General features: G+C 39.6%; 1 protein-coding gene across 1 annotated transcript in view; it reads right to left on the bottom strand.

Annotated features, from left to right (window-relative positions):
• TMTC1 (transmembrane O-mannosyltransferase targeting cadherins 1) overlaps positions 1-25892 on the bottom strand; it is a 458384-nt gene that overhangs the window by 46747 nt on the left and 385745 nt on the right. The window contains exon 10 of the mRNA XM_007943177.1: positions 21490-21633. Coding sequence (XP_007941368.1) covers positions 21490-21633 — 144 coding nt within the window. The remainder of the gene's footprint in view (positions 1-21489; positions 21634-25892) is intronic.

Raw genomic sequence — 25892 nt, 5'->3', positions numbered from 1 at the left:
ATTCTATTTGGATGGTTTCTAGATATCTTTTGTAGGCAAAGCCTTGCTTTTCTGTGATGATGGGAGCAGCAGCAGAGTAGAAGACAGGTGTGACAACTTCCATAAGTAAGAAAGAAAGGATAAGCAGAGGACTTTGAGGACACATGTTTTCATGATTTTTGAAGATTAGGAGAGAAGATATGGGCAATGCCAGTGAAAAAGAGGCACAGACAGCAGGAAAGGACAAAGAGTGGCTGATGCTTTCCATGTAATGTGGATTTGGAGAGCATGTCCAGAGACAGTGCACCCCTGTAAGCTCAGCTTGCTCAAGCCTGAGTGATCCTAAGACTAAGGACTGGTCTTGGGTGTTTGCTCTGCTTTCTCATGTCTATGATTTGGACTGGCATGGAGGCAAGCAGTGGACATGCTAAAGGAAATAAATGAGATAGGCTCAGTGATTTTTTCAGAGAAATGGGTAAATTTATCAACTATATAAGACCTTCGTGAGTGTCATTTTTGTCTTCCTTAACTCATTGTAGTTTCATACTATGTTAATGACCATCATGGGCAAGATATTTTTTGTTATGCCATTTTAATCAAACAAATTATTAGGCACTGATGTATTTTTCTGCCATTTATGGCTAGATGTAAAAAGCTCTGGTGGCACAATGGTTAATTACTTGGCTGCTAACCTAAAGGTTGAAGGTTTGAACCTACTAGCAGCACTGTCTTGGAAGGAAGGTTGAGCAATCTAGTTCCATAGTGATACCACCTTCGAAAACCAGGAGGTGTCACTATGAGTTGGGTCTGGCTCGACGACACATAACAAACAGCAGCAGCTCTGTAGGACAAAGACCTGGTAGTCTGCTCTGTAAAGATTACCATAAAGCTTTTTAGGGCAATTTACTCTATCACATGGGATTGCTATGAGTCAGAATTACCTCAGTGGTACCTAACAACAATATCAATGTGCCTAGGTATTATGGTGCTTGTTGCAAATAAACACATAGAAAGGAATCTTGAATTAGTTCTCAATAATAATAACCCTTAGGAGTTTAACCCATTACTCATTGCAGTTGAGTTGATTCTGCCAACCCACCCAGCAGCTGACTAGAAGAAAGACCTGCTGATTTGCTTTCATAGAAATTATAGCCAAGAAAACCCCAAGGAGTAGTTTTACTCTGTAACTCTTAGTGTTGCCATGACTTAGGGATTTGTGGACATTATATTTGCTGAGGCCTTTGATGCTTGAACCTATTGGATAGCCATAATGTTGTTTTCCATACTTTCTTACTTTCAAAACATTGTAGATACTGATGCTTTGCTTGTTACATTGAACTTTTTTTTTTTTTTTTTGCTGTAGAGAAATATGAGATCAGTCTAATTTGAAGGAAATGTATAGAATATTTGCATTTTCTCTGCTGCATTTTGAAGCAAGTAGAGGGACTCAAGAACTGACAACTGGTCATACTTTAGAATCTGAACTTCTCTTCAAGAAGATATTTATAATTATGCTCATTTAACCTTTTTTTTATTTTTTAGAAAAGAAAGAAATTACTAATATTACCCTCCAAAAAAAAGCTAAAAAATGATACTATATCCATATTATAGATTATTATACAATAATTTATAAGCATGAGGTAAAACTACATGATGATACGGAAAGATTCCTAGGACTTGTTATTCAGAGAAAATGGCAAATTATAGAACAATATGTCTGAGCAATTTGAAACCATTATATAAACATTTCGGTAATATTGTGCTTGTATGTGTCATATGTATAGAAATGTATCTGGAAGAATGGACATCAAAATAATAATGATGAATACCAGTATGAAAGTTCCAGGATTGTGAGTGGATAGAAATATGTTTAAAGGAGAATTTGGCCATGTGTAGTATGTGGTTTTTGTTGTTGTTATGTGCCGTCGAGTCAGACCCAACTCATAGTATCACTACAGAAGTAGATTGCCCAACCTTCCTTCTGAGGAGTGGCTGGTGGGTTTGAACCGCCAGCCTTCTGGTTAGTAGTCAAGTGCCGAGGCAGTATCACTACGGAAGTAGGATTGCCCAACCTTCCTTCCAAGGAGTGGCTGGTGGGTTTGAACCGCCAGCCTTCTGGTTTTTAGCCTATGCTTTAAGAAACTCTGGCCAGCTTAGGGTGTAGGATTTGTCTGGTCAATTGGTCCCTGGTATCTGGCTAAGTGTCAACAGGATGCTGAAAAGTTTTTTTTAAAAAAATAAAAAGAAGACTTCCCTGGGACAATATGGTCAATGAGAATGGTTGTAGTGGCTGGTTGATTCGCCCCATGACAGACAGTTCTGGATTCCAGGTGACATGGAGAGGCTGGAGTGGGGATAGGGCACTCTGATGGTAAAGTGGTTAAAGCATTAGGCTGCTAACCAGAAGGTCAGTGGTTGGAACCCCCCAGGTGCTCCGCAAGATAATGATGAGGCAGTCTGCTTCTGTAAAGATTTACAGCCTTGGAAATGCCATGGGGCAGTTCTACTCTGTCCTAAAGGGTGGCTAGGAGTCAGAATCGACTCAATGGCAGTTGGTTTGGGAGTGGGGTGGTTGGAGGGTGGACTGGGGAATACTGCAATGGGAAAAGGAAGTTTCTCTCTCATAGGGGCTTTGTTGCAAATGTCCTCTTTTCTTCTTTTGTGTTATATGACAGATAGCACGTCTTAGGTCCTGTGATATCAATATAGGCATCCTAACACAAATAAAATCTCCTAATATCTTGCAAAGAAAACTCTACTCTCTTAACTTTCCTCCAGGAACTTCCAAAAAGTCAAAACTCTTTAAAAGGGGTTTCTGGGACCAGAAACACCTTAATCACAAATTTCATAAGGGAAATACTATGTTGAGATCAGATCTTGTTTATAATGTACAAATTCTGCCATTAAACATTTGTAGTTTCACAGGGAACTTTCCCTCTGGTTATAGAGAAGTGAAAATATTTTGTCTGTGTGTTAAGTAAAAACATTTGCATCACCTCACTTTTCTGGCTCTATCTCAAAGACAGATATTTAGCAAAAGCACATAAGATTTCACCACATTTTCTTTCAGTAATTAAGGACCTGTTAAATTTGTCAATTTACAAAACTTTCTGGATTCCTGTCTAAAATCTCATGGCACATTCATTTAAACTGGAAGCAGATGCCTGCCTTGAAAAAGTAATGACATTTGGGGAGAATTTAGGAAACACTAGTAAAAGAAATAAATGGATTGGTGATCTACTTGGCAGCAGTAACACTTCCCATTAACCACAGTGTGGAGCTGGAGTGCCGGGCGGGCAGCCCTCTGAATTCCTATGCCTTTGTCAGAGTGCTTTATTTTTGTTGCATCCGAAATAATGTCTTTCATAAATGAAAAAGATTACAATTCCTTTTTGTCTGATAAACTTTAACAGCTCTTCTAAAAAACTAAATTGTGAAAGTGAAATTGTAAACAATCTAAGATTATCTTTTCAGAGCACACATTTTTCCATGGCTCTAAGAGCTTTTCTATACACAATGTGAAGCAAACTGGAGCCTCCTTTATGCTCAAGTTTACCAAACACAACTCTGGGCAATACAATGGATATAATAGCATCTCATTTACTGGGGTTCACTCTAATTTTTCTGTTTGACTTTTTACAGAAGTCACATAGAATTGTCTGGAAGACACACATTCATATTACATCTACTCCTCACTTACTATCTCATTATCCAACACTTAACATTTATGACAATAGTATAACATCTACTATCCAACTATTTTATACTTTATCTATGCACATCTGGCAGTAATGAATGTCAAAGTACAAGGCAAGAGTGAGTGATGCTTGCTGTGATGGTTAAGGTTATGATATCAACTTGGCTGGGCCATGATTTCTCAGTAGTTTGGCAATTATGTGATGATGTAATTTGGTAGTTATGTAACAATGCAGTCATCCTCCATTTTGTGATCTGATGTGGTCATCTTCCATTTTCACATAATGATCTGGTCTTTGGAACCTAACCGTGTTGATAAGTGAGGAGTGGGTGTATACATTAGTGAAAAATTATTTTCTTTTTTCCAATTCAAAATTATGCTTTCTACCATGTTCCAGTGACACAATGTCTAAGGCACTTGACTGCTAACTGGAAGGTTGGTGGTTCAAACCCACCAGTTACTCTGTGGAAGGAAGATGGGCATCTATTTCTGTAAAGATTTACTGCCTTGGAAACTCAATGGCGGTCACTGTGAGTTGGAATCGACTCGATGGGTTTTTTATAGTGAACATTAAGGAGCTCTGTGGTAGTTAAGGTTAAGATGGTGTAGCAGTTAAGACACTTGGTTGCTAACTGAAAGGTCTGTACAGTTCAAATCCACCAGCCAGTCTGCAGAAGAAAGATGAAGCAGTCTTTTTCCATAAAGATTTACAGACTTGGAAACCCAATGGGGTTGCTATGAGTCAGAATCGACTCAATGACAGTGAGTTTCAAGTATAGTGAACATTATTGTTGTTAGTTGCCATCGAGTAGGCTCTCATTTAGGAGCTCTGGTGGCATAGTGCCTAAGGCATTTAACTGCTAACCACAAACCACCTGGTGGTTCAAATCCGCCAGCCACTCCTCAGAAGGAAGGTTGGGCAATCTACTTCTGTAGTGATACCACCTCAGAAACCCAAGGAGGGGTCGCTATGAGTCGGATCCAAATCAACGGCAGTGAGTTTTTTAGTTTTTTGAGGCTCTGACTTATGGCAACTCCAGGTACAAAAGAACAAAACCTGGCCTGGTCCTGTGCCTCTTCTTGATCATTAGTATGCTTGAGTTCACTGTGGTGGCTATTACATAGTGCCTGTCAATCTAGTGGGCTCATCTTCTGCCACTACACCGGGCAGTATTTAGTTGTGCTTCAAAAGGCTTTCTTTGGCTAATTTTCAGAAGTTGATTGCCAATCCTTTCTTCCTAATCTGTCTTAAACTGAAGGATCCACTGAAACCTGTCTTCCACGGGTGGCACAGCTTCTAGCATCATAGCAACATGTAAGTCACCACAGTATCACAAACCAACAGAAGAGTGGTAGAAAGTTAATATTAAGAGAGCAGATTACCTGCCCTCTTCCTAGGTCTACCCCACAGCTAAAAACTATGCAACGACGGAAAGTTCTGATCCTATGTAGTCACATCACAGAGCAGTAGAAATGGAGTTACAATTCACATACAGTCTTCACACAGGGGCTGGAGCAGAGTTGGTCCTGAGTAAATGCTAGTCCTGAACACTCCCCTTCTCTGCTCCTTGGAATATCTCTTGATGTTTTTATCGTCAGCTCAGTGAGTCACTGCTCTGAACTCTGGCAGCAGGACACTTGACCCTCTATCGCCTTGTTCCCACATATGTAGACACACTTGTGTGTCAAGAATATGAAGGTGGGCTGATGGCAAACTAGTCCTAAGCTAATGTCACTTTAAAGTTCCTGCATATATTTATATAAAGTCCTTCTGTGGTTTGAAAGCACCATGCTCCCAAATTGGCATTAAAACACTGCAAGAGAAGCAGCTAAGAATGTCCCAACTTAGCTAGGATTCATTTACCTCATAGATAAAGGGTCATTTTGATAATACAGTTTAATGCACATTGCTGGCTTTAGGCTCAGGCTGATTGCTGTTTAAATACTAGCTGTGCCCTCACCAGCTGTATGATTCTGGTTAGCTGCTCTACGAGCCACAGGGGCTGAATCGACGAATGAAATGTGTGTATGAATCTACACCTCTTCAGGTTTTTTAAGAGTTGAATAAACTAGCATGGGCAATGTGCTAAACAGTGTCAGGCACACAGGAGGGTACAGTAAATGTTAGCTCAACTTGCTTCCCTGCTCTGCAGCCAGATTCCCACCTTAAATTTCTACCAGTAGCCCCATTAGCTGGTTTCTCAGCAAAGGGAGGAGTCTGCTACAATGCAAATACTGCCCCTGAAAAGACTTCAGAGATTAGAAACTTGGAGTCATAGTTAGGATCACATATTCTTGCAGCTCTACAGGATCACTTAGCTCTATCCCTTAAACAGGAGGAAACAGAGTGTCAAGGAGGTTGAAAATTCCTCAAAGCTGTTCAACCGCAGGGGAAGAATACACATTGCTCTTTTCTGATTCAATATTAATTTTATACCAAGAAGCCAGAGAAAGTGTTTCAAACTGGAAGCAAGAGAGACTATGTCCCTAGGCTAACAATAAGTAATAATACCTAAATCTTATTTCATCTTTATTGGGTGCTAGGTCCTATGCTAAACTGCTAAATACCTACAGGCATTATCTTATTAAACACTCATGAAAGAGTTAGTTGCTAGGATTATTTCCATTTTATAAATGAGCAATTGGAGGCACTGCAAGACAAAATGATTTCTCCAAAGTCACACAGTAGTTAGTGGCAGAGCTGGGATTCAAATTCAGTGAGATCCACTGGCTCCTGAGTCTGCAGAGAGCACATAGGAGACTGGCTAGTAGGGCAGCATGATGTAATTAATACAAGATGGCAGCATGATGTAATACAATGAGCTCGGACTTTAGCATCCTCAGCACCACAGTGTACTGGTGCACGGCCCTCTCCTAGCCTGTTTCCCTATCTGTAATAGGAGTAGGAAACTACACAGTAGTTTGGTACCTAAGGCAGTTGACTGCTAACCAGAAGGCTGGTGGTTCAAACCCACCAGCCACTCCTTGGAAAGAAGGTTGGGCAATCTACTTCCATAGTGATACTGCCTCGGGAACCCAAGGAGGGGTTGCTATGAGTTGTGGCCAACTCGACGGCTATGTGTTGTTTGTGTGTACTAACTTAATGTTTGGTAGTTCAAACACATACCCAGCAGCTTTACAGAAGAACATCCTGGTGAACTGCTTCTGTAAAATTATAGCCAAGGGTTGCCATGAGCGAGAGCCACTGGACAGCAGCTAATAGTAACACCAGGAGAGAGATCTTGCCTTTCCTACCCACCACGCTGAGTTGTTGTTGTTTGCCGTCGAGTCGGCCCCGACTCATAGTGATCCCTCCTTGAGTTTCCGAGGCAGTATCACTATGGAAGTAGGATTGCCCAACCTTCCTTCCGAGGAGTGGCTGGTGGGTTTGAACCACCAGCCTTCTGGTGAGCAGTCAAGTGCCTTAGGCACTATAGGGGGGTTCATAAAACACAGGGAAGTACTTTGTAAACGGTTATTCAAGTATCAGTTGTTATTCTTTTCACTTGCAGGAGGCAGGTGGCAGGAGGAGAGAGAGAAGAAAGCCCTATCATGCTGCCTAGCAGGCAGGAGGCAGCCCGAAGACACAAGGCTGGGCAAGGGAGGCCTCTATGAAGGAGGTCAAAATGGAAGGGAGGTTGGTAGTACCTGTTCATTGTTATGGATTAAACTGAGTTCCCTCCAAAATTATTCTGATGTCCTAATCCCCATACCTGTAAATATGACCTAGTATGGAAATAGGGCTTTTCTTCTGTTATGTTAATGAGGCCACAACAGTATAGGGTAGGTCCTAAACCTAATCCCTTTTAAAAGCAGAAGAAACACATACACATACATGTGGAGTTTGTGTGTCGGGGAGAGGGGGTGTTGTTATTTGCTGTCGAGTCAAGTGCTTTAGGCACTACACTACCAGAGCTCGGGGTGGGGGGGGCGGTACAGACCATGAAAAGAACTGTCTACGATCCAAGGAACATGTGGGATTTATCAAGGAAAGAATCTTAACCTAGTGGCCTTGATATAGACTTTTAGCCTCTAAAACTGTGAGACAATAAATGTCTGTCCTTGAAAGCCACCCATTTTTGGTATTTTTGTTACAGCCATACTAAGAAATTAAGACAGTCATCAGGAACAGAGAGTCTTGAAGGCAACCGTCACCTCCCTTAGTCCTTCCTGGGGCAGACTCTGCAGGCCTCAAGCAGGCATAGGCCAGAGGGAACACAAATACCACACATATTCCTCTCTCTGTCTTTCATGTTTCTCCTCCTGGCCTCTATTTAGCACTTTGAGATTTTAAAGCCTTTTGATCATCTCTAACAACTTATATACCAAATTTAGCTTCTATTTCAGGGCAAAGTTGATCTCCTACTGGGTTTAAGATAAAAAGATGAGACATATAGAAGTTTCATGCCTGGTATTCTAAAGTAAGACAATGTGGGCAAGAAGAAATTTCTAATGATTATTCATATTTCTTTGTTCTTTTTAATCCTTTCATGACCCAATTATTTTCTGCTTTGAAATTTTTGTTGATACCATGTGTTAATGGAAGGCATATTGAATCAAGGAGCATTTCTGACATTTTGTTACAAAATATTAATTTTGATACATATTATGTGGGACACATATATTTCTTCTGGAATCTGAGAACAGGATTATGTGGGACACACTTGTTACTCTGGACTCTAGGGGTAAAACTATGTGGGACACATATGTCCCTCTGGCCCCCGCATCACCTTCTAGATCTCTTGTATGGTGCACACTATTTAAGCTGCCTGAAAATGCAGTATTTGCACAAACATGGAATCATTGTGAGAAAGGCAACTTCCAAATAATGCATTTGCGATTGAGTCAATTGAGACTCAGTGACCCACAGAATTTCCAAGGCTGTATTTCTTTCGTGCATGTGTATATGTGATTTGGGTGAAAGTTTACAGAGCCAATTCATTTTCCATACAGCAGCTCATATACATTTTGTTTCATGACATTGAATGCAATACTCATGATGCAACAACTCTCTTCTTACTTCTTTCCCATGTCCTTCTTTGCTATGCATTCTTGCCCTCTGAGCTATCTCCCTGTGCAAATCAAGGCTGTAAATCTTTATGAAAGTAGATTGTCTCATCTTCCTCCCATGGAGCAGGTGGTGGGTTTGAACCACTGACCTTTTGCCTAGCAGACAAATGCCTTAGCTCCTTAAATAATGCACACACACACACACACACAAACAAACCAATTGCCACTGAATTGATTCCAACTAACTGCGACCCTCATTTGGTTTCAGAGGTGGTAAATCTTTATGGGTACAGATTACCCAGTCTTACTTCTGCAGAGTGGCTGGTGAGTTTGAACCACCAACCTTCTGGTTAGCAGTCAGATGCCTTAGTCACTGTGCTACCAAAACAAAAAAAAAAAAACAAACTCACTGCAATTGAGTCAGATCTGACTCATAGTGACCCTCCTTGGGTTTTGGAGGCAGTATCACTACGGAAGTAGATTGCCCAATCTTCCTTCCAAGGAGTGGCTGGTGGGTTTGAACCACCAGCCTTCTGTTTAGCAGTCAAATGCCTTAGGCACTACACCACCAGCTCCTTAAATAATGCATAAACAAAAAAGAAAAAACAAACTCAGGAGCCCAGAAATATACATAGAAGGCTTATCTCCCAGCAAAAAAGTCAAAAGTTTTGCAAAATCACAGCTCCAGGTTGCATCATCTCATAAAAAATCCTGTAAAAACAGTAATTTGTGGCACATGCCCTCTTTTTTTCTGTTTCAAACAGTTATGCGGTTGCCCTCCTGATGGCTGCATGCATTGTCAGTGGGAAAGCTACCCAGTAAACCCCAGAGGAGGAAAGCGTAGGTTTTCTTGTTTTGTGGATCAAGAAAGGGTTCCTTGAATCATCCCTCTTCAAACTATATCTCGTGTCAACAGTTGTTCCAAGTCATTATCCAGTGTAGAAGCTTAAAAGGCCCAGATTTAAAATGGAGCTGGGAAAGAGTATGGGTGCTAAGAGGTGGGAAAATGATTTGAGGACAGTGGTGACAATGGAAAATTCTTGTATTTGAGAAAGCAGTCTGGCTTGTTTAGCTAACTTCTGTTAGAAATATTTATGCAATGAAAGAAAATGATGACATTCCTATTCTGCTCAGAGAATGCAAACACAACCAGGAGGTTCTTTAAAGCTTGCTCTCCCCCACAGTGCTTCCTGTGTGGATGTGTCTTCTGGCCTCAGTAGTGTTTATTGCAGTCATCACAAGAAAAAAAAGGATCGAGAAAAGGGTACTTTCCTTGCAAACCATACTATGGATTTAAAACAACAGAATAAGTAGAGCTGTGGAGGGGAAAGAGATACTCACAGAAATATTTTAACAATTTGTAATCTTTTTATATACAAACAACTTCCACATCTTAGGAAAGTAGGCAAGTATATTCATCATTGCCTAGATAATTCAATTTTGGACAGTCATTGAATGTAAGATGATAAAAATGCACATGAAATCATATTTTAAATGAACCAGAATTGTTCTCACTTCAAAATTTTTGTAACGTTCTCTCAAATGTACTTTGGCAAGTTTATCTTTCTCGTACCTTGACAGGTGGTCAGTTTGGCTGGGCATCTATGTTTGCTCAGTTTGGGAGAGTAATAGGAAAAAAGGATAGAAGTGGCAGAACAGGATTATGCCACCTGAATGTTAAGGGGTAGGGGCTCTATATGCGAATGCAATGGATAGTCAATGAATTTCTCAGACACCCCCAAATTTATCAAAGAAGAGTAGATGTTGGATATAAAAATAGCAATATATAAACAATGAAAGATTGAGCTTCAAAAGCAGGGAGAGGTCAAAAGTGTCAGATTCTTCACTTCAGAAAAATCAAGGGGTGTGAAAGCTGAGAGAACCTTAGGAATCCAGTCAGTAGACTGACATTCAAGACACTTACACTAGAGGGCTGAATGACTGGGGAGGAAGCAACAGCATCAAGTGCCAACCACTCTTCTTGCCAATCTGATCTAAGGAAGGAAGGCGTTAGAATCAGTCCAGGGAGTGACTGAGCTGAGAAAGGTCCCCTAGAGGAAAAAATCTGAAGACCTAATGGAAAGCCCAAGATAATGGGAGGGGGCGGAGGAGTTAAAACAGGCTCAAGAACTCATGCATATTTTATATTAATGGCAATTAATGGCTAAAATTTTAAAACTGACAACTCCAACCGCTACTCTATTCAGCAATAAAAAATAAAGATGGATAAATGTGACAACATGTATACAACTCAGAAAAAACATGCTGAGCAAAAATACCTGGATACCAAAATAAGTACACATTGAAAGAGCTCATTTATATGAAGTTCTAAAACAGGCTAAACTAATTTATTGAGAAAAAACAACCAGAATAGTTGTTGAATCTTTAGGGGAAGGATTTACTGGAAAAGGGCATATGGGATCTTTTTAGGGTAATGAAAATATTCTATACTTTGTTTAGAGTATATCAAATTATTAAAACTCATTATACCGAACACTTAAGGATTTTTCATTTTAATGCATGTTAATTATGCCTCAATTAGAAAAACACAAACCCACAGGTAGAAGAACTACACTATCAAGGAAATGAGACAATTCTTCATCCCATGGAAGAGCAAAAGAACAGGGAGCCTGTGATAACACAGGAAATGTTGAGGTAGAAAGAAGGGAAGCTTGAACAGTTTGCTTTTAATGACTTTAGTTTTCTTATTAAAGTAAGGGTTAGCATCATCTTCTGGGTATGTGCATGGGGCACTGAAAAGAGGAACAAAGGATGCATGTGCCAGGAAAATAGAAAATATTTGAGAGATACAGATCACTAAGAGATGTGTTTGTAAGAGGTCCAACCTCTGAACCTACTTTTCTGAGATACTCTACTCAGAGTTTTTAGGGTCCTATTCAGGTCAGATTTGTGTTTTTCTCTTTTAGCATCTGCTAGACTTGATAAGGAGCTCTGGTAGCATAGTGGCTGAAAGCACTTGACTGCTAACCAGAAGGCTGGTGGTTCAAACCCACCAGCCACTCCTTGGAAGGAAGGTTGGGCAATCCTACTTCCGTAGTGATACTGCCTCGGAAACCCAAGGAGGGGTCGCTATGAGTCGGGGCCGACTCAACGGCACATAACAACAACAACAACAGACTCGATAAGGATCTAGGGCATACATTCTCAATAGAGGGAAAATAAAAAAACTGGCTGGTGTGTGTAGGGTAGATATTACAGTGGCTGTTTTCTGCCAAAGCTCAACACTAATAAATCCTATTCTTTAGCAGTAATTTGAGGGATGGAGCAATTAGGGGGGAAAAAAAAAAACATCTAGAGAGTCCCCTTTGGAGGCAATAATGAAAAACAAGTTGAGAAACACTGGTCTAGGGCAAGCAAAACAAAGCTAATAGGGATATCTTGGATTGGGGTCTGGCCAAGCAAATAAAAGACAGTCAAGGTGTGCAAGAGTCTAAACTGATGCCACATGCATTCCATAAACAGCTGAGACAAATTAGAGATGAGATTATAAATTATGGAAACACAAAATTTGAGCCAACTGAGATTCTAACAATAGAATAGAGTGAGATCAGAAGAAATGAAGGAGTGAGTGGGGTAGAACAGTCATTTTTAAGACCATGAAGGGTATGTCAACATCAAGGTCTTAAAAGTAGGCAGAGGTCTCATCCAGAGCAAAGAAGAATGAAGAAAACCAAAGATTCATGGAAACAATTAGTCCTCGTGACCGGTACATCATGCGATCCTCAGCCGATAAAACTATGAGATCAGAAGAACTAGATGGTGCCTGGCTACCCACTGTCAACCACTCAGAGGCGCATCTGTGGAGGAGATCTTGGATAGAGAGGGAGAACAATGTGGAACAAAACACAAAATCATTTGGAAAAAAAGGGGGGGGTGACTAGGTTTGCTGGTCTGATAGAGCCTGGTGGAACCACTGAGACTATGGCCCCTAGCTGCCCTTCAGGTCTGGAATTGAACCCACACCTGTGGTTTCCAGCCAAACAAAAGACAGGCATATGAGTTGAACATGTACTTGGGATAGATACACTCCTTGGAGAGAACAATCATGGGAGAAAGATGGGCTGCTTATGCACAGGGAGACAGCTCAGGGGGCAGGAGTGCACGGAGGGATGGACACAGGGAAGAGATAACTATCAGGAGGAAGAGGGAGGGGAGCTGTTGCATTGGTGTAAATTGTAATCAATGCCATGAGACAACATGTGTGTGTGAACTGCTGTATGGAAAGTGAATTTGCTCTGTAAACTTTCACCCAAATCACAATTAAAAAAAAAATGTATATTTTAACACATATATACATAAGAATAAAGAACCCTAGTGGTGGTGGTGGTGGTGCAGTGGTGGTGGGTGCAAGAAACAAATAAACAAACAAAAAGAAGTAGGCAAAGGTAAGATGATCAAAGAGGAAAATTTCAGAATTGAGGTACTTGAGGATGAAGAGATCCAATAACTAAAAGGTTAGTGGTATGGCCACAGTGATAAGTGCCCAGAGTATGCTTGATGTAGAGCAGAAACAAAGGCCCTGGAGTGAAGGAGGTAGAGGAACCAGGTGATTGAGATGTTGTTGAATTGACTAAAGATGGCAGCACTGGATAGAAAGCTACAGAAAATCATTGCCCTGATCCGGTTCACTGAAGATGATGGGAAAATGTACAAAAGACTTTGACATGGCAGTGGTGAATATGGACAGGGTATTATGAAATGCTGGATTGGGCTTCAAAAGAGGTGGCAGAAGGAGACTTCAAGAAAGAAAGGTTTGCATTGGACAAGGATGAGGATAGAGAAAATGGAAGGCAGTTTTGGCAAACAAGAAGGACATGATTTATTAAGAAGTTCTTTTCATATTCTGATTCAGTAACAAACATCAACAACTATTTTACCTTAAGACTAGAGATAAGTAAGGTTGGCTGTAACATCAATACTAATAGGTCACCATGGGGGTGAAGAGGTGGAGAATAGTTTTTTTACTCCAAAAGGGGAATGAAGAATTTGCTAACCCCATGTTGACATCATAATGTGATAATATGGGGCCTTAAGAAATCTTTTTTTTATCTACTGTGGGCTGGCTTTTTAGATTCTTTGGGGTTTCATTGAGATAGTGAAGAAAAGGAAAGCTACTATCTTGAGTGTAAAAAGTCCCTTTCATTGAAATAAAAGGTAGTGCTAAAGTGATAAGGAAATATATCCTAAACATTTAAACTTATTTCAGAAATAATAGTTTCATTTTATTCTTCTTCCATTATTCTTTAGAAATTCAATTTTCAAAGGATCAGACTGAAGAAAAATTTAAATACATGCTATTATTAAATTTGACTTCTACATACTTCACTTATTGGACATTCTGTTTAATTTTTTCTGAGTTTGATTACAAGATTTATTGTAACATCCATTCTATAATGTGAATGGAAGGTAGTATTTTTGTGTGCATGAGAGAGAACTTATACAATAGAACACACACCAATTCAACAATTCCTACATGTACATTTTAGTGATACTGGTTACATTCTTCACATTGTGCCACCTTTCTTGATGTCATTTTTCCAAATTATTTCACTGTCAGTAACATAAACTCACTGCCCTCTATCCTTCTCATCCAACCCTTTGAGTTGCTGTTGTCTGGAAGGTACTTTTGGAAATTACATGATTTATTAAAAAGTTCTTTTCATACCGGTTCAGTAAACAGCAGCAACCATTTTACCTATGCTTTCACAGAAATATTTCCCATGCTCTGTCTCTAAATATTCTATTATATTCTCTTTAGTCATTGGGGACTTCTGCTCTGTTCATCCATAAAAAGTTTATGCTAATCTGGCAGATTTTTTTTTTATTTTTAGATTTTAAGTTCCAAGCAAAGTCAATAGTAATTAATATAAATTAAGCATGCTGTCATGGAAAGCTGTTCCTTATCAATCTCTCCCACTGTAAATGTGCTTCACAGAATCCTAATATATTAGCTTCAAAGTCCAATGAAATGGTCATGAAAGATGACAAATATATTTGGATGATACTGCATAAAGTCTGCAGCTGCAAAAAAGGTGTAAAGCTGTGTAACTGCCATGTGTTTCCAAGAATTCAAATGCAATTTGTCCTCACTCTTTAAGATTTCTGGGGTGCTCTGATGGAATCACCTCCCCTTTAGACCCTCTGGCTTGGGCAAAGATTCACATTTCTACAAAAGTCAAGGTCCTTAGTAAAGGTCTGTGCTGCCCAATGTAATAGCCATGAGTTACATATGACTAATGATGTTGTTAGTCTGATATGAGATGTACTGTTATGTCTAAAATGCACACTAAATTTCAAAGATTAATGTACAAAGAACATAAACTATCTCATTAATATTTTTAACATTAATCACATTAAACTGATAATCTTTGGGATATACTGGGGTTAAATAAAATATATTATCAAAATTCACTTCACCTGGGTGGCCAACCAACACATAAGGAAATGCTCACAATCATCAGCCATTACCCACCCACTGCCGTCAAGTCGAATCTGACTCATAGTGACTCTTCCTTGGTTTCCGAGGCAGTATCACTACGGAAGTAGATTGCCCAACCTTCCTTCCAAGGACTGGCTGGTGGGTTTGAACCACCAGCCTTCTAGTTAGCAGTCAAATGCCGTAGGCAATATGCCACCTGAGCTCCCATTAGACAGATGCAAATCAAAACAACAATGAGATATCATCTCACCCAGGCAATAATAGCAAAGTTCAACAAGACAGAAAATAACAAATGTTGGTGAGGGTACAGAAAGACTGTAACTCTTACACACTGCAGGAAGTTCAGCCACTGTGGAAAATGGTATGGTATTTCCTTAAAAAATTGAAAATACAAGTAACATTTGATCCAGCAATTCCATTACTAGGAATATTCTAAAGAGGTGAGATCCAGGACACGGACAGACATATACACACCATGTTTATCGCAGCACAATTCATTCACTATAGCAAAGAGATGGAAACAACCTAAGCACCCATCAACAGATGAATAGATAACCAAACTATGGTACATTTACACAATGTAATATTATGTAACATAAAAGAATAATGAAGAATCCTTGAATCACCTCACAACTTGGATGAACTTGAAGGACATTAAGCTGAATGAAATAAGTCAATCACTGAAGGACAAACATTGTATGAGTGCATTATTGTAAAAAAATCAAGGAAAGGTTTATGCAGAGAAGGAAATTAACTTCCTTGGTTACTGGGGATGGGAGGGAGGGGAGGGAAAATTTCTGACTGGTTGGGGGTCACAGGTTGATTTGGGTGAGGGAAGAGGTGGTATGGCAAGAGTGTGTGACCAGCAAGTTGACAACGGGGAAAGGGAGGACATAGTAACATGCACAAAAGGTATAGACAATAGAGGCAAACATTGTTACATACACAATACTGCATTACCAGTGGCAGAAACACTAGGCTATGGGTAAATGCGTAGACAGGTGAGAAAATCAGATGGGGGTAGGTGAACAGGAATATACACAAGACAAATTATAGATTTGTCTGAAGATAGTCTTACATATGTACTTGTGCTACAAAATTACACAAGTAACAGAGGACAAGTTTGGAGTAGTTTCTCAGAGACAATCAAACACCTTGAGGGAGAGAGTCACTGGGCCTGCTGGCTCAGGAACATGGTCTCAGGTGACATGCTCAATTGACACAACATAATACATAAAAATATTGTTCTACATCCTACTTTAGTGAGTAGAGACTGGGGGCTTAAAAGATTTTGAGTAGCCATCTAAGATGTAACTATTAGTCTCCTCTTATCTGAAGCAAAGAAGAATGAAGAAAATCCAAGTCATTTGGAAACAATTAGTCCTAAGATATGATGGATCACAAGGACCTCAGCCTTCACAACCCTGAGACCAGAAGAACTAGACAGTGCATGGCTACCAATACCAACCACTCAGAAGGGGATCAAAATTGGAGATCCTGGAGAGAGTGGGAGGAAAAATGTGGAACAAAATTAAAAAACACAAACACGACTAAAATTACTTGTTGGTTAGAGACTGATAGAACCTTCGAGACTATGGCTTTGGCTTATCCTTTGGGCTTGGAAATGGACTCACTTATGTTGATTGGCTCTCAGCCCAACAGTAGAAAGACCTACAAGCGGAACGCTTACCCCAGGGAAATGCACCCCTTAGATCAATCAGCTGCGAGACATCAGAAGGGCAGCATTCATAAGAGGGAAAGCTGGACAGACAGGAATGCAGAGATAAGAAGGTTATAGGGAAGGGGGAGTCACAGTGAAGAGAGGGAAGGAGAGCTTTTTATGGCTGGGGACTGTAATTGGGGCTGTGAAACTAAATGTGCAGGAACAGCTGAGAGTAAAACAAAATTATAATTAAAACACTGAAAAAAAATTCACTTAACCTGTTTCTTTTTACTTTTAAAAATATGATTATAAGGAAACTTGAAGTTACGTGTGTGGCTCTCATCATATTCCTATTGGACAGTGTTGCTCTAGGCAGATCCCAGTTTTGAGTGATGACAAGAAGACAGTTGAGTGTAGTAGTTAAGGATGGGGCATTATGTCTCACAGATCTAAGTCTGATTCCCATGTCTTCTATTTTCTCACTGAAGGACTCTGGCACATTATTCATCTTTTGCAAATCACAGTTTCCTCATTTATAAAATTGGAATAATGATAGTATCTTCAGAATAATGATAGGATGTATCTTCCTGTCAGGAGGGTCAAATCTAAACTCATACCTAAAGAGATAACTTGGGCCCTTGGAATGAGCATTTAGTGCTAGATTACAAACATTTACAATATTTAAAGGACACAATTTAAAAACTTAGCTGCCTATTGAGAGACAGGGTATAGACCTCAAATAAACTATAAACTGGATCAAGTCAAACTAAATCTAAATACTCTTATCCTCTTCTTGTTTTTGACCTATTGCTATTTAGTAATAGAACTATAACAGGGAAAGTAGAAATAAAGCTCAGCTCAGAGTTATCTAAAAAAGGATTAGCCCTGCTCTTTTCTGGGTTAACTCTGTCATTCAGAGATGCAAGCTCAAGGGAATCTAAACCAATTTTACATTTCCTTCAGAAAGACACAGTTAGGAAGGTGCTTTCCTCAACAGGCAAATACAGGTCATTAAAAAGTTAAATATTGAATATTTATTGTGTTGCACAGTTTTTTGGGCACCTAACAGCAACAACAACAGGGTAATGGAAAGTGAACAGGAGAAGGAGTCAAAGGGCAGGGAACTGATCCTGGGTCTGCTGCAGCCTAGGCCAAGGTCATGGGCTACCTCCACACCCTGGTTTCCACATCTGTTAAATAAAAATCAGGATAGTACTATCTACCACAATAGGTTGCTTCAAAAATTAAATTGCATCATGAATATAAAAGCACTCTGTAAACTAGGGAGTATTACATATATGTTAGCTATTATCATTATTTCAATCTATTGGATTTTAAGAACACTGAGCTCTGGTGGCATAGTGCCTAAGGCTGTTGTTGTTGTTGTTGTTTGCCGTCTGGTCGGCCCCGACTCATAGCGACCCCTCCTTGGGTTTCCGAGGCAGTATCACTACGGAAGTAGGATTGCCCAACCTTCCTTCCGAGGAGTGGCTGGAGGGTTTGACCCGCCAGCCTTCTGGTGAGCAGTCAAGTGCTTTAGGCACTATGCTACCAGCATTTGACTGCTAATCAGAAGGTTGGCAGTTCAAACCCACCAGCCACTCTGCAGAAAGAAGACTGGGCACTCTACTTCCATAAATATTTACCATCTTGGGAACATAGTGGGGCTCACTATGAGTTGGAATCAACTCAATGGCAGTGAGTTTGGGGTTTTTGCTTTTGATATAGAGGCAGTTTGCTCTCTGGTGTAATGCGTAAGAGCAGAAAGTAAGCAAAGGTGACCTATTGCAGGCACTTAACCTCCCAATCTCCTTTTTCCCAATTTACTTCACAGAGACTTATTGGGAGGATTTAATTTAAAAAGAAATAAGGGGGGTGGAGAAAGAAAAGGCACTCAGAAAACTACAGAAAGTATAAAGTACTGTTGTTCGTTTGGATAATCATTTCAAGTTGATTTTACTGAAAAAGAGAGGAAAAGCTCCTATATTAGTTTTCCCGCAACTCCTCTCAGGGGAAAAGTAGCCACTGTCATGCTCCAATAGATACTTTCCTTCAATTTTAATTGCATGTACTAATTTAAGATAAAAGTAGCAATAAGATCTTAAATTAGTACATACTCTAGTTTATTTATTTTAGTGTAGTGTTCGCTTGATTTTGTGTTTTAGCATATGATAAAACTCAAAAAAACTCACTGCGGTCAAGTCCATTCTGACTCATAGTGACCCCCCTTTGGGTTTCCAAAGTGGTAAATCTTTACGGAAGTAGATTGCCCAGTCTTCCTTCCGCAGAGTGGCTGATGGGTTTGAACCACCACCCTTCTGGTTAGCAGTCAAAAAGATATCTTTAAACATAAAACTTACTTTCAATCCTGGATGGCACCTATCACCCTCTATTCTACACTGATCATTGTGATTAACTCATAACAATGCTTCTATTCAAATGGAATTAAATAAAAACATGCATAAACATACATAGTAAGCAGGAACAATATCTACATTAATACGTAAAACAGAAAGAGTAAACAGAAGATAAAGATGCATCTTTCTGGGTTACTGAGGCAATTAAGACAACCCCATTAAGGAGAGGAGGGAGAAGACAAAAGAACAAAGCAAACTATTAGCCTTAAAGGAATTGACAAGGCAGCCAAACATGCTCTCTAGAAATTGAGAGACATGGAAACTAATTCAAGCATGAAGATTGTCAGCATCCTAACAAGCACAAATAAATATATTACTATTCCCACTCCAATGACTTTCACCTGTCTATGTTGATTTATAGGACCCCTGGTGGCATAGTGCCTAAGGCATTTGACTATTAACCAGAAGGCTGGTGGTTCAAACCCATCAGCCACTCCTCAGAAAATTGGGCAATCTACTTCCATAGTGATACTGCCTTGGAACCTCAAGGAGGCATTGCTATGAGTCGGTTCTGACTCAATGGCAGTGAGTTTGGTTTGTTTATGTCTATTTACAATGTTTCCAAGACGTATTTTCAAGTTTGTAAGTTAAATTCTACAATATCACCATCACCAGTACTACTATGGCCTGCACCATCACCAGCATGTCTAGACATTTACATTAATAAAAAACACAAAAATCAAAAGTATCCCTCCTATTTCAGTCTTCAGTGACAGTAAACACATAATCAACCGGCCACAGTGAGAAGCTAACACCAATGATTATGTCTGGCAGTTAATTCATACGAACTCAAACCAAACTCACTATCGTTGGTCGAGTTAGATCTGACTCATAGTGATCCCTCCTTGGGTTCCCAAAGCAGTATCACTATGGAAGTAGAGTGCCCAATCTTCCTTCTGAAGAGTGGCTGGTGGGTTTGAACCACAACCCTTCTTGTTAGCAGTTAAATGCCTTAGGCATTATGCCACCAGAGCTCCCAAGAGTTAAACATTACTATTTCCCAACAAATCACACTTACCTTTGGTCAGGTGTGATTTACCCACTAAGAAAGATAAGCATGGGCTTACTTGTGCTTATTTACTGATCTGTGGTGAAACTGTTCACTACAGATTAGTAAGAAAGCACAAGTAAGCCCATGCTTACCTTGCTTACTCCGTCCCTATCAGCGATTATAAATTTGAACAGGCTTTGATTCTGTATAGCTCTTGTAACATAGTGCCTAAGGCATCTGACTGCTAACCAGAAGGTTGGTGGTTCAAACCCACCAGCCACTCCATGGAAGCAAGACTGAGCAATGTACTTCCATAAAGATTTACCACCTCAGAAACCCAACAGGGGTCACTATGAGCTGGAATCGACTTGATGGCAGTGGGTTCGGTTTTGATTCTGTAGAAAGGTGCTGTGGGTTGGGGGAGAGAGAGATACCAGCCATATGTAGAAGCAGAATCTTTGATGTGGTGAAAAAAATGTGAAATTCTTCACTACAGATTAGTAAGTAAGCACAAATAAGCCCATTCTTATCTTGCTTATTGGGTAATCTGACACTGCCTATAGTCCAAATTGGGCATAAATTGTGCTTATGCTATTGGGATACAACTTCAGAGCACACTGCTCTTCTTAGAACAGTACTCTTCCCAAAGTATATTCATGAAATCTTTGTCTTGGGAAATGCCCTACCAAAATAATTTACTTTGGGAAATGCTGTGTATCACATTCCCTTCTTAATATCCACAAGACATCATTTTAGCATATTAAAGTTTTTTTTACAATAAAGGAACTTTTTACCTTTGCTGAACCCAACATATCCTAAGTTTATTTGGCCATTCTTACCCCTTTACAGATCATCCATGAACATCTCCCAGAACTAGTATTTTCAAAAAGCAAGTCTGAGAAATAATCCTTTGGACTGACAAAGGATAGAATTAATTTAGATGAGTATTACATCTTCCCAAAGCTTGATAGTCCTAATTATTCTGCTCTAGGAGCTCTGGAAGCAGAGTGCCTAAGGCATCTCATTGCTAGCCAGAAGGTTGGTGGTTCAAACCCACCAGTCACTTGGTGGAATGAAGACTGGGCAATCTACTTCCATAAAGATTTAACTCCTCAGAAATCCAAGGGGGTCACTATGCATTGGAATCAATGGCAGTGGGTTTGGTTTGGTTTTTAGGAACAGGCTGAGATACCACAGCTACATGAGTATTGAAAAGGAAAGGAATTCTCAAAATTGCAAGGTCCCCAGATTAACAGTAGACAATCCACTTACTTAAGGAGATTTCCGAGATTGAAAAGAGCCCGGTTATGCTGTGGATTTAGCTGGAGAGCCCTTTGATAGTACATCTTTGCCTCTGCAGTGTCTTTGGTCAGTGTTCCAAGGTTGTTCAGGGCACTTGCATGGCGTGGATACAACCTGAAAAATTAGAAATATTAAGCCATGATTGTTCAAAAATCTCCAAATTGGGCACAATGTGCTTGTTCTTTTTCCCTCCAGGTAGTTCAAAACTGAAATGAAACAGTGAATTCTTCTTTTAATTGTATGTCTCAAACATGAATGCTCAACTTCTTTTTAGTTAACAAAAATAGCAGTTTAAATCTGCTTTGTGTATATAAATTTGGCAGAGAAGCACATAATTAACATTTAGCGGTATAAATAAATAACCTCCAAGTAGGATAGAAATTTCAATAGTATTCAAATCTACTAGGGTTAAATAAATTTTAGTTCTTTGGGGCCTTCAATTACTTTCCAACTTCCTTTGGGAGAAGATCCTCCTTGGGTGCTAACTTTCTGGCCTGGTAGGACTGCTGTGTCCACTGTTCACCAATCCTGACAGTTTCTTGTGTGAGGGAACTACATAAATATTCTTGGATTAGCACATCATCAGTAAGATGCCGTGTGTGAGAAAGGATGATACATAATATCTCTCCATGAAAATAAACTCCCCAAAATGGCTCTCCATCTTGACTCCATTCCACCTTATTCATTTTCCCCTTTTTACGGATGTACTGACAGAGTTCTCAAAAGGAAATCTTGGCAAAATACTTAAAAAAGAAAATTTAAATAATACAGATTCATGTGAAAAATAAAAAAGTATTCCTAATGTTCAAAAGCAAATGTAAAGGGCATCTGTAAACCAAAGTTGTGCTCATTATGGAAGAAAGGGAAGCAATTTATTTCCTTAACTTAAAAGTATAAAGAAGCCATGTCAGTGCAGCTATATAATTTATTTGTTTCTGCTACATTCAGACTGAACATATTTAGCAGTCTAATAGGTTCCCTCCATCTCAGTCAGCCAAAGTACTTTAAATAATCCCATGGAGCTGGCTTTTAATGTAGAAAAGCCAAGATAATGCCCACGCAATAAAAACAGGATCTATGCTTGACAAATTTCTTGACAATCAAATGCCAGGCTTGCTCCCCTGTTCCATACCTTCTAGGAAGATCAATTTAATTTTGGGTGAGAAGGGATTCCTATTAAAAGGCCAAGGAAGACATATTGCATAAGCTTTTTTATCTTTGCTTAACCCAGCATCTCCTAAATTTATTTGACCAGCTAATCCTCCGTTCCCTATTCTCATACAGAACAGCTCTGAACACTCTTCAGAACTAGTTATTTCTATGAAAATACTCTGAGTAACGCTCCTCTCGAGTGACAAGGGATAGAATCAATTCAGATGAATATTATATACTCCCAAAACTTGAAAGCCTTACTTTTTCACAAAGGCTTTAAGGCTGTTTGGAGAAATATATTGTGAGAAGAAGTTGGGCAAAAGAAAGCACCCTGAGACAGCATATGTACTCTTGTTTGCATCTCTTTGGTCACCTGTAATTAGCAGACAACTTTAGGGTCCCTGGTATGAACCCCTTAACACTCAGCCTCAGATGGGGCAGGAACTGAGGGATGGCACTAGATCTGAAATGCTGTAGAGGATATCAGAGCTAGAATGAGAGGCAAGGGGAAAAAAATAAAAGTACTCTTTACCTATCTATTCACTCCATGCCCACAAAGGTCTCTGGACAGTTATGTCTAAGGATTATTTTGGAAGTGAATACAGAAAGCATATCACAGCCAGAACTCAAGTTCTTCTAAAGAAATTTATTTATTAAATTGAAACCAAGTTCAAGGACCTCCAAAAGATTTAAAGGGTATCCAGTGAACATGGTGAGGGCACTTCCCACGCTGGTTGTTTCCTTGATGACAAGTAGTAATAGAAAGCACACCTGGGATGTTTTTCTCTCTTCCTCTCATGAGAGGTAACTTCTTAAAATCTTCTCTTGTCTTCATTTCTTTAAACTTGGTAGGCCTTGAAAGAAACATTTAAGCTAAAAGCACTAACTATGGAAAAAACAAAACTAAACCAAATACACTGCCACCAAGTTGATTTCAACTCACAGCAACCCTGTGGGACAGAGTAGAAACGTCCTATAGTTTCCAAGGCTGTAAATCTTTACAGAAGCAGACTGCCTCATCTTTCTCCTGCAGCATGGCTGGTAGATTTGAACTGCTAGACCTACATTGGTTAGTAGCCATATGCCTTAACCACTGTGCCACCAGAGCTCCTCTAACTATGGGAAAAGATGGGCTAAATTCTGTAAGAACCTCCATAGTGAGTTACCTCCATATTAAAGGGCCTGTCTGCATTTTGATTTTACATCTGCTCATGATCCTGGTGCCATTTAAATGGATAGTCATGTCCTTTTAAAGTTCACTAACTACAGAAATGTTTTTCTCCTTTTCTTCTTTTTTCAAAAATCAAATTCAGAGTGTAAGTCCACCCCTGAACTCTACAAAACATAAACAAACACTGAGAAGGGAAGTATAGAGTAATAAGTAAAGGCACTCTGAGAGAAAAACCTTTAATGTACCTTGTGCTTTAAGAAAGAATGATTTCTGCAGGTGCGACCCATGAAACTTAGGAGGGGAGGAATTCATGGCTGGCTACAGTTGGGAAAGAGGCTCTATGTTAACAAAAATCCCTAACCTGTTCAGGAGGGCCATTGTTGGTATTTACAGTAATTTACTGACGCTATCACCCAGCACAGTGCTCCATCTGGAAAATGTGTAGATATTGTTTATTCCTGGTAATAGTAAGAGTCTGCAAGCAATAGCCTGTCTCACTGGGTATCTGATTTGGTAAAAATTCTTTTGGGCTTTACCTAATCACATGCAAGCACTGCATTATTTATGAAACAAAGCTGAACTTCATTAAAAGGACTCTTCAACAACCAGATCAGGAAAAATAACACTTTTTTAATTTTAATTTTAATGTAGTTATTTTATTCAAACATAACAATTTTCTCCAGACCAATGCAAGAACAAAATGTGTATGCTTACTTTTTAAATAAACTTGTATTTGAATGAGATTGGGTCTAATTAAATTCTGTGGTCTCCAGGAGGGGAATTCTCTGTTGGAAAGATGAATAATTTAAGAGATGTCTGTGTTGCTACATCAATTGTCAGAATAAATTAAGCACAACTTGTTTTTTCCCCTTTAAAAGTGTGAAGTTAATTTTTTAAACATTTTATTGAGTTTTACAGGAATATTCACACAGCAAATTAGTTTTGCCAATCAATAATTCATACACAACTTGTTGTATGACATTAGTTGCAATCCCCACAATGTGTGAGCATTCTCCCTATTTCCTCCCTGGGTTCCCCACTTGTATTCTGCTGGTTCCCAGTCCTTTCCCGTCTTTTCATCTTTGGTTTTGGGCAAATGTTGCCCTTTTGGTCTTGCATAGTTGATTGTTCTGAGGAGCACAGTCTTTAAGTTATTTGTTTTATAGTTTTGTTTATTACTTGGCTGGAAAGTGGTCTCTGGGAGTGTCGTCAGTACCAATTCAGAAATTTTATCAGGGCAACAGTCTCAGGAGTTCCTCTAGTATCTTTTTGACCAGTAAGTCTGGTCTTTTCTTTACCTTTGAATTTTATTCTACATTTTTTTCTTTTTTAACCCATTCTAAACCTAGACCTTCTATTGTGGACTTGGTCAGAGCTGATGGCAGTGGTAGTCAGGCACCATCCATCTAGCTCTTCTGGTCTCAGGTTAGAGAGGGCTGTGGTTCATGTGGAACATTAGTCCTTAGGACTAATTACTTCCTAGAGTTTTCATTTTTCTTCATTCTCCTATGCTCCAGGTGGGAAGAGACTAATAGTTGCTTCTTAGATGGCCACTCACAAGCTTTTAAGATCCAAGACTCACCAGACTAGGATGTATGACATTATTTTTATGAACTATGTTTTGCCAGGGAGCTCTGGTAGTGTAGTGCCTAAAGCACCTGACTGCTAACCAGAAGGCTGGAGGTTCAAACTCATCAGCCACTCCTCGGAAGGAAGGTTGGGCAATCTACTTCCATAGTGATACTACTTCTGAAATCCAAGGAGGAGTCACCATGAGTCAGGTCCGACTCGACAGCACATAACAACAACATGTTTTGCCAAATGACCTAGATGTCCCCCAAGGCTATGGTCCTTAGCCTTCATGTCCAGTGGTTCAGTCCTGATGTCTAAGTAATTCCTATAATTATGACCCCTATGTGCTCTATTATACATATGAGTATACATACAGCATTTGTAAATATATATTCACTACCATACCTATATATGTATGCATGTGTACTCCCATATGGCCTCTCTCAACTATTTAGTATACATATTTGCCTATATATAC

This window comes from Orycteropus afer, unplaced genomic scaffold, assembly GCF_000298275.1.
Source record: "Orycteropus afer afer isolate SDZICR_OR568_19922 unplaced genomic scaffold, OryAfe1.0 scaffold00100, whole genome shotgun sequence".
Lineage (NCBI taxonomy): Eukaryota > Metazoa > Chordata > Mammalia > Tubulidentata > Orycteropodidae > Orycteropus > Orycteropus afer.
The sequence above is the reverse complement of the archived record's forward strand: the minus strand, read 5'-3'. Positions and strand labels throughout refer to the sequence as shown.